Below are 14,193 nucleotides of genomic sequence, written 5' to 3'. Positions count from 1 at the left end.
GTTGAGAAGACTCGAGCCATTTGGGTTGGGTAGACCGAGAGTGGTTGGGTCAAGAAGACCCAAACCAGTTGGGTTGAGAAGATCCAAGGTGGTTGGGTTGGGTTGGGAAGACCCAAGGCAGTTGGGTTGGGAAGACCCAAAGCTGTTGGGTCAAGAAGACCCAAGACTGGTTGCACAACCAAGACCCGAGCCTGGTTGGCTTCTCCCACGCGACTGAGGTCCATCTCCCCCCGGAGCCCCTTGCCCCACCCCCCGGCGCCAAGCTGGAGGCCTGACCTTCCTCCTCCTGCAGGTCAAGAACCTGACGGAGGAGATGGCCGGCCTGGACGAGACCATCGCCAAGCTGACGAAGGAGAAGAAGGCCCTGCAGGAAGCCCACCAGCAAGCCCTGGATGACCTGCAGGCCGAGGAAGACAAGGTCAACACCTTGACGAAGGCCAAAGTCAAGCTGGAGCAGCAGGCGGACGACGTGAGGGCGGGGCCGGTCCCCGAGGAGCTTCTGGGGGGGGAGGGGTGGGTGTGACGACAAAACCTGGTGGTTTCTCCCCGTTTCGGTGTCGCCGCGCAGCTCGAGGGCTCCTTGGAGCAGGAGAAGAAGGTCCGGATGGACCTGGAGCGGGCCAAGAGGAAGCTGGAAGGTGACTTGAAGCTGACCCAGGAGAACATCATGGACCTGGAGAACGACAAGCAGCAGCTGGAGGAGAAGCTGAAGAAGTGAGGCCCTGCCCCGCCCCGCCCGGCCCCGCCCCCCCACCCGGGGGTGCAGACAGGGCCCTGGTCGCTCCCCACCTTCCTCCGCAGGAAGGAGTTCGAGATCCACCAGCAGAACAGCAAGATGGAGGACGAGCAGGCGCTGGCCCTGCAGCTCCAGAAGAAGCTGAAAGAGCTGCAGGTGAGGGAGCGAGGCTCCGCCCCCTTGGGCAGGGCTGAAGGGCCTCCAGCGGGTCAGGTGGGGCTGGAGAGTCTCCAGTTGGGTGGGTTGGGTTGAGTTGCGTTGCTGAGCCTCCAGTTGGGTGGGTTGGATTCAAGAGTCTCCAGCTCGTTGGATTCAAGAGACTCCAGTTGATCGGGTTCAGTTGAGTTGAAGAATGTCCAGTTGGTTGGGTTGGGTTGGGTTGGGTTGAAGAGTCTCCAACTGGTTGGGTTCAGTTGAGTTGAAGTCTCCAGCTGGCTCGGTTGAGTTGAAGAGACTCCAGTTGGTCAGGTTGGGTTGAAGAACGTCCACCCGGTTGGGTTGAGTTGAAGAGTCTCCAACTGGTTGGGCTGAAGAGTCTCCAGTTGGTTGGGTTGGGTTGAAGAGCATCCAGCTGGTTGGGCTGAAGAGTCTACAGCTCATTGGGTTGAAGAGTCTCCAGATGGTTGGGTTCAGTTGAGTTGAAGAGTCTTCAGGTGGTTGGGTTGGGTTGAAGAGTCTCCAGCTGGTCAGGTTGGGTTGGGTTGAAGAGTCTCCAGCTCATTGGGTTGGGTTGAAGAGTCTCCAGCTGGTCAGGTTGGGTTGGGTTGAAGAGTCTCCAGCTCATTGGGTTGGGTTGAAGAGTCTCCAGCTGGTCAGGTTGGGTTGAGTTGAAGAGTCTCCAGTTGGTCAGGTTGGGTTGAAGAACGTCCAGCTGGTTGGGTTGGGTTGAAGACTCTCCAGTTGGTTGGGATGAGTTGAAGAGTCTCCTGTTGGTCAAGTTGGGTTGAAGAACGTCCAGCAGGTTGGGTTGAGTTGAAGAGTCTCTAGTTGATTGGGTTGAGTTGAAGAGTCTCCAACTGGTTGGGTTGGGTTGCGTTGAAGAGTCTCCAGTTGGTTGGGTTGGGTTGAAGAGCCTCCAGCTGGTTGGGTTGGGTTGAAGAGTCTCCAGTTGGTTGGTTTCAGTTGAGTTGAAGAGTCTCCAGTTGGCTGGGTTGGGTTGAAGAGTCTCCAGTTGGCTGGGTTGGGTTGAAGACTCTCCAGTTGGTTGGGTTGGGTTGAAGAGTCTCCAGTTGGTTGGGTTGGGTTGAAGAGCCTCCAGTTGGTTGGGTTGGGTTGAAGAGTCTCCAGTTGGTTGGTTTCAGTTGAGTTGAAGAGTCTCCAGTTGAGTGGGTTGGGTTGAAGACTCTCCAGTTGGTTGGGTTGCGTTGAAGACTCTCCAGTTGGTTGGGTTGGGTTGAAGAGCCTCCAGCTGGTTGGGTTGGGTTGAAGAGTCTCCAGTTGGTTGGTTTCAGTTGAGTTGAAGAGTCTCCAGTTGGCTGGGTTGGGTTGAAGACTCTGCAGTTGGTTGGGTTGGGTTGAAGAGTCTCCAGTTGGTTGGGATGAGTTGAAGAGCCTCCAGCTGGTTGGGTTGGGTTGAAGACTCTCCATTTCGTCGGGTTGGGTTGAAGAGTCTCAGGCTTGTTGGGTTGAAGACTCTCCAGTTGGTCGGGTTGGCTGAAGAGCCCCCCCGGCGCTGGGCCGAGGTGGGTGGAGCCCCTCCCCACGCTCCCACCCCCCCCCCCCCCCCCCAATGCCTTGGCCCGCAGGCGCGGCTGGAGGAGCTGGAGGAGGAGCTGGAGGCGGAGCGGACGGGGCGGGCCAAGGTGGAGAAGCTGCGCTCGGAGCTGTCGCGGGAGCTGGAGGAGCTGAGCGAGCGGCTGGAGGAGGCCGGCGGCGCCACCTCGGCCCAGCTGGAGCTCGGCAAGAAGCGCGAGGCCGAGTTCCAGAAGCTGCGGCGCGACCTGGAGGAGGCGACGCTGCGGCACGAGGCCACGGCCGCCGCCCTGCGCAAGAAGCACGCCGACAGCGCCGCCGAGCTGGGCGAGCAGATGGACAACCTGCAGCGCGTCAAGCAGAAGCTGGAGAAGGAGAAGAGCGAGCTCAAGCTGGAGCTGGACGACCTCGGCGCCGCCATGGAGCAGCTGGTCAAGGCCAAGGTGGGCAGGAGGAGGAGGAGGAGGAGGAGGAGGACGAGGACGAGGACGAGGAGGAGGAGGAAGAGGAGGGGGAGGGGGAGGGGGAGGGGGAGGAGAAGGAGGAGGGGGAGGGGGAGGAGGAGGGGGAGGAGGAGGAGGAGGGGGAGGGGGAGGAGGAGGAGGAGGAGGAGGAGGAGGAGGAGGAGGAGGAGGAGGAGGAGGAGGAGGACAAGGACGAGGACGAGGAGGAGGAGGACGAGGAAGAGGAGGACGAGGAGGAGGAGGAGGAGGAAGAGGGGGGGGGAGGAGGAGAAGGACAAGGACGAGGACGAGGAAGTGGAGGACAAGGACGAGAATGAGGAGGAGAAGGGGGAGGAGGAGGAGGAGGAGGACGAGGAGGAGGAGGAGGATGAGGAGGAGGAGGACGAGGATGAGGATGAGGACGAGGAGGAGGAGGACGAGGATGAGGATGAGGACGAGGAGGAGGGGTAGGAGGAGGAGGAGGAGGAGGATGAGGAGGAGGGGGAGGAGGGGGAGGGGGAGGAGGAGGAGGAGGACGAGAAGGAGGAGGAAGAGGGGGAGGAAGGGGAGGGGGGAGGAGGCGGCAGCCCCGAGGGTGGGTGTCGGGGCGCGCCCCGCCCCCTTCACCCCCGCCCGCCCGTCCCAGGTGGGGGTGGAGAAGCTCTGCCGCGCCGCCGAGGACCAGGCGGCCGAGCACCGGGCCAAGCTGGAGGAGACCCAGCGGGTCCTCAACGACGCCAGCGCCCAGCGGGCCAAGCTCCAGGCTGAGAACGGTGGGAGCCCCGCCCCCCCGGCACCCCTCCCCCCCCCCCCCCGCCCCCCATCTTCCCTCTTCTCCCCTCCCCCCCCCAATATCTCCCCTCCCCCCGCAGGAGAGCTGTCCCGGCAGCTGGAGGAGAAGGAGGCCCTCGTCTCTCAGCTCACCAGGGGCAAGCAGTCCTACACCCAGCAGCTGGAGGACCTGAAGAGGCAGCTGGAGGAGGAGATGAAGGTCAGGCTGGTCCGGAGAAGGTCTGGGGAAGGATTGGGTTGGTCTGGGGAAGGGTTGGGTTGGTCTGGAGAAGGTTGGGTTGTTCTGGAGAAGGTTGGGTTGGTCTGGAGAAGGTTGGGTTGGTCTGGAGAAGGTCTGGAAGAGAGTTGGGTTGGTCTGAGGAGGCTGAGATGGTCTGGAGAAGGTTGGGTTGGTCTGGAGAAGGTCTGAGGAAGGGTTGGTTTGTCCTGGAGAGGTGGGGTTGGTCTGGAGAAGGTCTGAGGGGGGTTGGGTTGGTCTGGAGAAGGTGGGGTTGGTCTGGAGAAGGTTGGGTTGGTCTGGAGAAGGTTGGGTTGGTCTGGAGAAGGTCTGGAAGAGAGTTGGGTTGGTCTGAGGAGGCTGAGTTGGTCTGGAGAAGGTTGGGTTGGTCTGGAGAAGGTCTGAGGAAGGGTTGGTTTGTCCTGGAGAACGTGGGGTTGGTCTGGAGAAGGTCTGGAAGAGAGTTGGGTTGGTCTGAGGAGGCTGAGTTGGTCTGGAGAAGGTTGGGTTGGTCTGGAGAAGGTCTGAGGAAGGGTTGGTTTGTCCTGGAGAACGTGGGGTTGGTCTGGAGAAGGTCTGAGGAGGGTTGGGTTGGTCTGGAGAAGGTGGGGTTGGTCTTGAGAAGGTCTGAGGAGGGCTGGATTGGTCTGGAGAAAGTTGGGTTGGTCTGGAGAAGGTCTAGAGGAGGGTTGGGTTGGTCTGGAGAGGGTTTAAGGTGCATTGGGTTGGCCCAGAGGAGGGTTGGGTTGGTCTGGAGAAGGTTGGGTTGGTCTGGAGAAGGTCTAGAGGAAGGTTAGGTTGGTCTGGAGAAGGTCTGAGGAGGGTTGGGTTGGTCTGGAGAAAGTTGGGTTGGTCTAGAGAAGGTCTAGAGGAAGGTTGGTTGGTCTGGAGATGGTTTAAGGTGCATTGGGTTGGCCCAGAGGAGGGTTGGGTTGGTCTGGAGAAGGTTGGGTTGGTCTGGAGATGTTCTAAGGTGCATTGGGTTGGCCTAGAAGAGGGTTGGGTTGGTCTGGAGAAGGTCTGAGGAGGGTTGGGTTGGTCTGGGGAAGGTTGGGTTGGCCTGGAGAAGGTCTAGAGGAGGGTTGGGTTGGTCTGGAGAAGGTCTGAGGAGGGTTGGGTTGGTCTGGAGAAGGTTGAGTTGGTCTGGAGAAGGTTGGGTTGGTCTAGAGAAGGTCTGAGGAGGGTTGGGTTGGTCTGGAGAAGGTCTATGGACAGTTGGGTTGGTCTGGAGGAGGTCTGGAGGAGGTTGGGTTGATCTGAAGGAGGGTTGGGTTGGTCTAGAGATGGTCTAAGGTGCATTGGTTGGCCTAGAGGAGTGTTGGGTTGGTCTGGAGAAGGTCTGAGGAGGGTTGGGTTGGCCTGGAGAAGGTCTATGGACAGTTGGGTTGGTCTGGAGAAGGTCTGAAGAGGGCCGGGTTGGCCTAGAGGACGGTTGGGTTGGTCTGGAGAAGGTTGAGTTGTCTGGAGAAGTCTGAGGAGGGTTGGGTAGGTCTGGAGAAGGTCTATGGACAGTTGGGTTGGTCTGGAGGAGGTCTGAGGAGGGTTGGGTTGGTCTGCGGAAGGTTGGTTGGCCTGGAGAAGTCGGTTTAGGGCCTACAGAAGGCCAGTTGGATTTGGACGACGAGGACCAGCTCGCGGCGAGCCGGAGCCCCCGAGGCGGCCGCTGACGGGTGCCACCGGTGTCCCTCGTCCCCGCAGGCCAAGAACGCGCTGGCCCACGCCCTGCAGTCGGCCCGGCACGACGGGGACCTCCTGCGGGGAGCAGTACGAGGAGGAGACGGAGCCAAGGCCGAGCTCCAGCGCCTGCTCTCCAAGGCCAACGCCGAGGTGGCCCAGTGGAGGACCAAGTACGAGACGGACGCCATCCAGCGCACCGAGGAGCTGGAGGAGGCCAAGTGAGCGGCGCCGGGGGTCGCCGGGGTGGCCGGGGGGGGGGGGGGGGGGGTGGTGGACTGGGAGCCCAACTGGGTGACCTCAAACCTCACGTTGACCCAACTGGGCGACCTCGAACCCCACATTGACCCAACTGGGCGACCTCGAACCCCACGTTGACCCGACTGGGTGACCTCAACCCCCACGTTGAACCAACTGGCGACCTTGAATCCCACGTTGACCCAACTGGGCGACCTCAAACCCTGCTTTGACCCAACTGGGCGACCTGAACCCCACATTGACCCAACTGGGCAACCTCAACCCCCACATTGACCCAACTGAGTGACCTCGAACCCCGCGTTGACCCAACTGGGCGACCTCAAACCCCACGTTGACCCAACTGGGTGACCTCAAACCCCACGTTGACCCAACTGGGCGACCTCAAACCCCACGTTGACCCAACGGGGCGACCTCAAACCCCGCGTTGACCCAACGGGGCGACCTCAAACCTCACGTTGACCCCAACTGGGGCGACCTTGAACCCCACGTTGACCCAACTGGGCGACCTCGAACCTCACATTGACCCAACTGGGGTGACCTTGAACCCCACATTGACCCAACCGGGGCGACCTCAAACCCCACGTTGACCCAACTGGGCGACCTCAAACCCCACGTTGACCCAACGGGGCGACCTTGGACCTCACGTTGACCCAACTGGGCGACCCTGAACGCCACGTTGACCCAACTGGGCGACCTTGAACCCCACGTTGACCCAACTGGGTGACCTCAAACCCCACATTGACCCAACTGGGCGACCTTGAACCCCACGTTGACCCAACTGGGCGACCTCAAACCCCACGTTGACCCAACTGGGCGACCTTGAACCCCACATTGACCCAAACTGGGCGACCTCGAATCCCACGTTGACCCAACTGGGTGACCTCAAACCCCACGTTGACCCAACTGGGCGACCTTGAACCCCACGTTGACCCAACTGGGCGACTTCAACCCCCACATTGACCCAACTGGGTGACCTCGAACCCGTGTTGACCCAACTGGGCGACCTCAAACCCCACGTTGACCCAACTGGGCGACCTCAAACCCCACGTTGACCCAACTGGGCGACCTCGAATCCCACGTTGACCCAACTGGGCGACCTCAAACCCCACGTTGACCCAACTGGGCGACCTTGAACCCCACGTTGACCCAACTGGGTGACCTCAACCCCCACATTGACCCAACTGGGTGACCTCGAACCCCGTGTTGACCCAACTGGGCGACCTGAAACCCCACGTTGACACAACTGGGCGACCTCAAACCCCACATTGACCCAACTGGGGTGACCTTGAACCTCACGTTGACCCAACTGGGCAACCTCGAATCCCACGTTGACCCAACTGGGTGACCTCAAACCCCACATTGACCCAACTGGGCGACCTTGAACCCCACATTGACCCAACTGGGCGACCTCGAATCCCACGTTGACCCCAACTGGGCGACCTCGAACCCCACGTTGACCCAACTGGGCGACCTCGAACCCCACATTGACCCAACTGGGCGACCTCAAACCCAGCGTTGACCCAACTGGGCGACCTTGAACCCCCGCATTGACCCAACGGGGCGACCTCAAACCCCACGTTGACCAACTGGGCAACCCTTGAACCTCACGTTGACCCAACTGGGCGACTTCAACCCCACATTGACCCAACTGGGTGACCTCGAACCCCGTGTTGACCCAACTGGGCGACCTCAAACCCCACGTTGACCCAACTGGGCGACCTCAAACCCCACGTTGACCCAACTGGGGCGACCTTGAACCTCACGTTGACCCAACTGGGCGACCTCGAATCCCACGTTGACCCAACTGGGCGACCTCGAACCCCACGTTGACCCAACTGGGCAACCTCAACCCCCACATTGACCCAACTGGGTGACCTCGAACCCCGTGTTGACCCAACTGGGCGACCTCAACCCCCACGTTGACCCAACTGGGCGACCTCAACCCCCACGTTGACCCCACTGCGGGGTCCCGCCGCCGTCTCGCCCCACCTCCACGGCGGGGGTGACGGTGGCGGCGGCCGGCAGGAAGAAGCTGGCGCAGCGGCTGCAGGAGGCCGAGGAGGCGGTGGAGGCCGTCAACGCCAAGTGCTCCTCGCTGGAGAAGACCAAGCACCGGCTGCAGAGCGAGATCGAGGACCTGATGGCCGACGTGGAGCGGTCGAACGCGGCCGCCGCCGCCTTGGACAAGAAGCAGCGGAATTTCGATAAGGTGGGGGGGGGGGGGTGGGGGGGTGGGGCGGGGGAGGTGGGGGAGTGGGGGAAGGGCACAGGACCCCCGGGGGTGACCACCGGGCCGGGCGGCAGGTGGTGTCGGAGTGGAAGCAGAAGTTCGAGGAGGCGCAGACGGAGCTGGAGGCGGCGCAGAAGGAGGCACGGGGCCTCAGCACGGAGCTCTTCAAGCTGAGGAACGCCTACGAGGAGGCCCTGGAGCACCTGGAGACCTTCAAGAGGGAGAACAAGAACCTCCAAGGTGAGGGTCACCGGTGGGCCTGGTGCTCTGTCTCCTCCCATCCCCCCGCCGGGAGGTCTGAGGGACCCTTCCCGCCCACCCCCCCCCCCCCCCCCCAGAGGAGCTCTCGGAGCTGACGGAGCAGCTGGCGCCGGCCACAAGAGCATCCATGAGCTGGAGAAGGTCAGGAAGCAGCTGGACGTGGAGAAGATGGAGCTGCAGCCGCCCTGGAGGAGGCCGAGGTGAGGGCGGGCACCTCCCTGCGTGTCCCCACACACCCTCGTGGTGGTCCTCTGTGGTGTCACCATCTCCGTGGTCCTCCCTGGTGTCACCAGCTTCGTGGTCCTCCATGGTGTCACCATCTTCGTGGTGTCACCATTGTTTGTGGTCCTCTGTGGTGTCCCCATCTTCATGGTCCTCCGTGGTGTCACCATCTTCGTGGTGTCACCATCTTCACGGTCCTCCCTGGTGTCACCATCTTCGTGGTGTCACCATCTTTGTGGTCCTCCATGGTGTCACCACCTTCATGGTCCTCCGTGGTGTCACCATCTTCACGGCCCTCCGTGGTGTCACCATCTTTGTGGTGTCACCGTCTTCATGGTCCTCCATGGTGCCACCACCTTCGTGGTCCTCCATGGTGTCACCATCTTCGTGATCCTCTGCAGTGTCACCATCTTCATGGTCCTCCATGGTGTCACCATGTTTGTGGTCCTCCGTGGTGTCACCATCTCGTGGTCCTCCACAGTGTCACCATCTTCACGGCCCTCCGTGGTGTCACCATCTTCGTGGTGTCACCATCTTCACGGTGCTCCATGGTGTCACCACCTTCGTGGTCCTCCATGGTGTCACCATGTTGTGGTCCTCCGTGGTGTCACCATCTTCATGGTCCTCCGTGGTGTCACCACCTTCATGGTCCTCCATGGTGTCACCATCTTCATGGTCCTTTGTGGTGTCACCACCTTCGTGGTCCTCCATGGTGTCACCATCTTCGTGGTGTCACCATCTTCATGGTCCTCCATGGTGCCACCACCTTCATGGTCCTCCACGGTGTCACCATCTTCGTGGTGTCACCATCTTCGTGGTGTCACCATCTTCATGGTCCTCCACGGTGTCACCAGCTTCACGGCCCTCCGTGGCATCACGTCTTCATGGTGTCACCACCTTCGTGGTCCTCCGTGGTGTCACCACTTTTGCCCCCCCGCCCAGGCCTCCCTGGAGCACGAGGAGGGGAAGATCCTGCGGGCGCAGCTGGAGTTCAACCAGGCCAAGGCGGAGCAGGAGCGCAAGGCGGCCGAGAAGGACGAGGAGCTGGAGCAGGCCAAGCGCAACCACCTGCGGGCGCTCGAGTCCCTCCAGGCCTCGCTGGACGCCGAGACCCGGAGCCGCAACGAGGCGCTGAGGCTGAAGAAGAAGATGGAGGGCGACCTCAACGAGATGAGATCCAGTTGGGTCACGCCAAACCGCTCGGGCCGCCGAGGCCCAGAAGCAAGTCAAGACCTTGCAGGGCTACCTGAAGGTACCCGAGGTGGGGGTGGGCGGCGGGGAGAGGGGGTGGCCGTGGCCACCACGGCGTCCCCACCGCCCCACCCTACCACCTCGCAGGACGCCCAGTCGCAGTTGGACGAGGCCGGGCGGGTCAACGAGGACCTGAAGGAGAACATGGCGCTGGCGGAGAGGAGGACCAACCTCCTGCAGGCGGAGCTGGAGGAGCTGCGGGCGGCGGGCGAGCAGAGCGAGAGGGGCCGCAAGGTGGCCGAGCAGGAGCTGGTGGAGGCCAGCGAGAGGGTCCAGCTCCTCCATTCCCAGGTGAGACCCAACCCAGGAGAAACCTCAACCTCGGGTGGGTTCTTCGGGGCCGAGGTGCCAAGGCCCCCGAGGGCGGGAGCGGCTCGGGGCGCCGCGGGGCCGGGCTGGCGGCCCGGTGGCCGCCTCCTGAGGTCCTCCCCGCCCGCAGAACACCAGCCTCATCAACCAGAAGAAGAAGCTGGAGGGGGACATCTCCCAGCTGCAGGGGGAGGTGGAGGAGGCCGTCCAGGAGTGCCGCAACGCCGAGGAGAAGGCCAAGAAGGCCATCACCGACGTGAGCGCCGCGGCGGGGCGTGGGGGGCGGCGGTGGAGGGCGGGCCCAAGGGAGGTCCCTCCAGCTTCTCCCCGCACCGGGCAGGCGGCCATGATGGCGGAGGAGCTGAAGAAGGAGCAGGTCACCAGCGCCCACCTGGAGAGGATGAAGAAGAACATGGAGCAGACCATCAAGGACCTGCAGGTGCGGCTGGACGAGGCGGAGCAGTTGGCCCTCAAGGGGGGCAAGAAGCAGCTGCAGAAGCTGGAGGGCCGCGTGCGGGAGCTGGAGGCCGAGCTGGAGGGCGAGCAGAAGCGCAACGCCGAGAGCGTCAAGGGGCTGCGCAAGTCCGAGCGGCGCCTCAAGGAGCTGGGCTACCAGGTGGGGCCACCGCGGGCCCGCCGCTGGCCCGCCGCGGGAACGAGAAGGCGGCCCAAGATGGCGGCCACCCGCCGTCCCCGGAGCCGGGGAGGTAGAACAGGGTTGGCCTGGTGGCCACAGGGACGTGGTTGACCCAGAACGTTGACCTGGTGGCCACAGGGGCGTGGTGACCAGGATGTTGACTTGGTGGCCACAGGATCGTGGTTGACCCAGAAGCTTGACCTGGTGGCCACAGGGATGTGGTTGACCCTGAGCCTTGACCTGGTGGCCACAGGGACGTGGTTGACCCAGAACCTCGACCTGGTGGCCACAGGGATGTGGTTGAGCCAGAACCTCGACCTGGTGGCCACAGGGATGTGGTTGAGCCAGAAGCTTGACCTGGTGGCCACAGGTACATGGTTGACCCAGAAACTTGACCTGGTGACCAAGGATGTTGACTTGGTGGCCACAGGATCGTGGTTGACCCAGAAGCTTGACCTGGTGGCCACAGGGACGTGGTTGACCCTGAGCCTTGACCTGGTGGCCACAGGGATGGGGTTGACCCAGAACCTCGACCTGGTGGCCACAGGGACGTGGTGACCAAGGATGTTGACTTGGTGGCCACAGGGACACGGTTGACCCAGAACCTTGACCTGGTGGCCACAGGGACGTGGTTGACCCAGAACCTTGACCTGGTGGCCACAGGGATGGGGTTGACCCAGAACCTCGACCTGGTGGCCACAGGGATGGGGTTGACCCAGAACCTCGACCTGGTGGCCACAGGGACGTGGTTGACCCAGAACCTTGACCTGGTGGCCACAGGGACATGGTTGAGCCAGAAGGTTGACTTGGTGGGCCACAGGGACGGGGTTGACCCAGAACCTCGACCTGGTGGCCCCAGGGCCGTGGAGAAGCCAGGCCCCAGCTCAGGCCCCGCCCAGGGAGGGCAACCAAGGCCCGGCGAGGGCCCGGGGTCCGGCCTCAGCCCCGCCTCTCCCCTCCCCCGCAGACGGAGGAGGACAAGAAGAACCTGCTGCGGCTGCAGGACCTGGTGGAGAAGCTGCAGACGAAGGTCAAGGCCTACAAGCGGCAGGCGGAGGAGGCGGTGGGTGCCCGGGGCCGGCGGGGGGGGGATGGGGGGTGGGAGAGGTGGGAGAGGAGGAGGAGGGAGGGATGGGGCGGGATGGAGAAGAAGAAGAATGGAGGGTGGGAGAGATGGAAGAGGAGAAGGATGGATGGATGGTGGGAGAGATGGATGGATGGTGGATGGATGGAGAAGAAGAAGGAGGGATGGATGGTGGGAGAGATGGAGAAGGGTGGATGGATGGATGGAGGAGAAGGATGGCTGGATGGACAGTGGAAGAGATGGAGAAGGACACACGGACAGTGGAGAGATGGAAGAGGAGGAGGAGGGATGGTGGGAGGGATGGATGGATGGTGGGAGGGAAGGGAGAGGAGAAGGAGGGATGGGAGGGTGGATGGATGGAGAATGGAGAAGAAGAAGAACAGATGGGTGGGGGGGGGTGGACGAGGAGAAGGACGACGGACGGAGAGATGGAAGAGAAGGAGGAGGGAGGGTGGGAGGAGAATGGAGGGTGGGAGAGGTGGAAGAGGAGAAGGATGGATGGGTGGTGGGAGAGATGGAGAAGGATGGATGGATGGAGGGAGGATGGATGGATGGATGGAGGAGAAGGATGGATGGATGGACAGTGGAAGAGATGGAGAAGAAGAAGGACACACGGACAGTGGGAGAGATGGAAGAGGAGGAGGAGGGATGGTGGAGAGATGGAGAAGGATGGATGGATGGATGGATGGAGGAGAAGGATGGCTGGATGGACAGTGGAAGAGATGGAGAAGGACACACGGACAGTGGGAGAGATGGAAGAGGAGAAGGATGGATGGGTGGTGGGAGAGATGAAGGATGGATGGAGGGAGGGATGATGGATGGATGGAGGAGAAGGATGGATGGACGGACAGTGGAAGAGATGGAGAAGAAGGACACACGGACAGTGGGAGAGATGGAAGAGGAGAAGGAGGGATGGATGGTGGAGAGATGGAGAAGGATGGATGGAGGGAGGGATGGACGGAAGAGGAGGAGGAGGAGGGATGGCTGGAGGGATGGAGGAGAAGAGGGACCGATGGGGGGCGGGGGAGGGGAGGCCGGACGCGCGGCAGACGAGCGACGGGGGCAGACGGACGGTGGGAGGGTGAGGAGAAGGTAGACCTGGCAGCCGGCCGGAGGGCTGTGGGGCAGGAGGGGGCTGTGGGGCAGCTGTGGGGCAGGAGGGGGGCTGTGGGGCTGAGGGGTGGTTGTGGGGCAGGAGGGGGGCTGTGAGGCAGGAAGGGCAGCCATGGGGCAGCCGTGGGGCAGCCGTGGGGCAGAGGGGCAGCTGTGGGGCAGTTGTGGGACAGGAGGGCAGCTGTGGGGCAGAGGGGCAGTTGTGGGCCAGAGGGGTGGCTGTGGGCAGCTGTGGGGCAGGAGGGGCGCTGTGGGGCAGAGTGACAGCTGTGTGGTAGGTGGGTGGCTGTGGGGCAGAAGGGTCAGCCGTGGGGCAGCCGTGGGGCAGCCGTGGGGCAGGAGGGGCAGCCGTGGGGCAGCCATGGGTCAGCCGTGGGGCAGAAGGGGCAGCCGTGGGGCAGCCATGGGGCAGAAGGGGAAGCCGTGGGGCAGCCGTGGGCAGCCGTGGGGCAGCCATGGGGCAGAAGGGGAAGCATGGGGCAGCCGTGGGGCAGGAGGGTCAGCCGTGGGGCAGCCGTGGGGCAGGAGAGGCAGCCGTGGGGCAGCCGTGGGGCAGGAGGGACAGCCATGGGCAGCCGTGGGGCAGCCATGGGGCAGCCGTGGGGCAGAAGGGGAAGCTGTGGGGCAGGAGGGTCAGCTGTGGGGCAGCCATGGGCAGAAGGGTCAGCCGTGGGTCAGCCATGGGCAGCCATGGGCAGGAGGGACAGCCGTGGGGCAGCCATGGGGCAGGAGGGGCAGCTGTGGGGCAGCCGTGGGTCAGCCGTGGGGCAGGAGGGGCAGCCGTGGGGCAGCCGTGGGTCAGCCATGGGTCAGAAGTGTCAGCCGTGGGCAGGAGGGGCAGCCGTGGGGCAGCCGTGGGGCAGCCGTGGGGCAGCCGTGGGCAGCTGTGGGGCAGCTGTGGGGCAGGAGGGGCAGCCGTGGGGCAGCCGTGGGTCAGCCATGGGTCAGAAGTGTCAGCCGTGGGGCAGGAGGGGCAGCCGTGGGGCAGCCGTGGGGCAGCCGTGGGGCAGCCGTGGGGCAGCCCCCCCCCCCATCCCCCCCCGCCCGCAGGAGGCGCAGGCCGCGGCCAACCTGGCCAAGTTCCGGAAGGCGCAGCACGAGCTGGACGAGGCGCAGGAACGGGCCGACATGGCGGAGGCGCAGGCCAACAAGCTGCGGGCCAGGAGCCGCGACGCCGGCGCCAAGGTGGGCCCCGCCCCTCCCCCCGCCCCGCCCCCCCGGCCCCGCCCCCACCACCCCTGCGCCCTCCTCCCCCCTCCCCCCCCCCCCGGCAA

At 63.3% G+C, this 14,193-nt stretch overlaps 1 protein-coding gene across 1 annotated transcript in view; it reads left to right on the top strand.

Annotated features, from left to right (window-relative positions):
* LOC104344186 (myosin-6) overlaps positions 1-14,104 on the top strand; it is a gene marked incomplete at its 3' end in the record, with an annotated part of 29,016 nt that extends 14,912 nt beyond the window's left edge. The window contains 19 exon segments of the mRNA XM_086480703.1: positions 293-469; positions 569-714; positions 802-892; positions 2,482-2,871; positions 3,518-3,644; positions 3,744-3,862; positions 5,579-5,775; positions 7,838-8,021; positions 8,117-8,282; positions 8,381-8,404; positions 8,407-8,481; positions 8,484-8,503; positions 9,468-9,728; positions 9,730-9,777; positions 9,864-10,067; positions 10,216-10,341; positions 10,426-10,701; positions 11,690-11,785; positions 13,970-14,104. Of these exon segments, the coding sequence (XP_086336829.1) occupies positions 293-469; positions 569-714; positions 802-892; positions 2,482-2,871; positions 3,518-3,644; positions 3,744-3,862; positions 5,579-5,775; positions 7,838-8,021; positions 8,117-8,282; positions 8,381-8,404; positions 8,407-8,481; positions 8,484-8,503; positions 9,468-9,728; positions 9,730-9,777; positions 9,864-10,067; positions 10,216-10,341; positions 10,426-10,701; positions 11,690-11,785; positions 13,970-14,104 (2,862 nt within the window).
* Positions 14,105-14,193: the final 89 nt, after the last annotated feature.

This window comes from Leptosomus discolor, unplaced genomic scaffold (genome assembly GCF_034619465.1).
Source record: "Leptosomus discolor isolate bLepDis1 unplaced genomic scaffold, bLepDis1.hap2 HAP2_SCAFFOLD_260, whole genome shotgun sequence".
NCBI classification, from domain to species: domain Eukaryota; kingdom Metazoa; phylum Chordata; class Aves; order Leptosomiformes; family Leptosomidae; genus Leptosomus; species Leptosomus discolor.
This window is presented reverse-complemented; position numbering and strand designations above follow the sequence as displayed.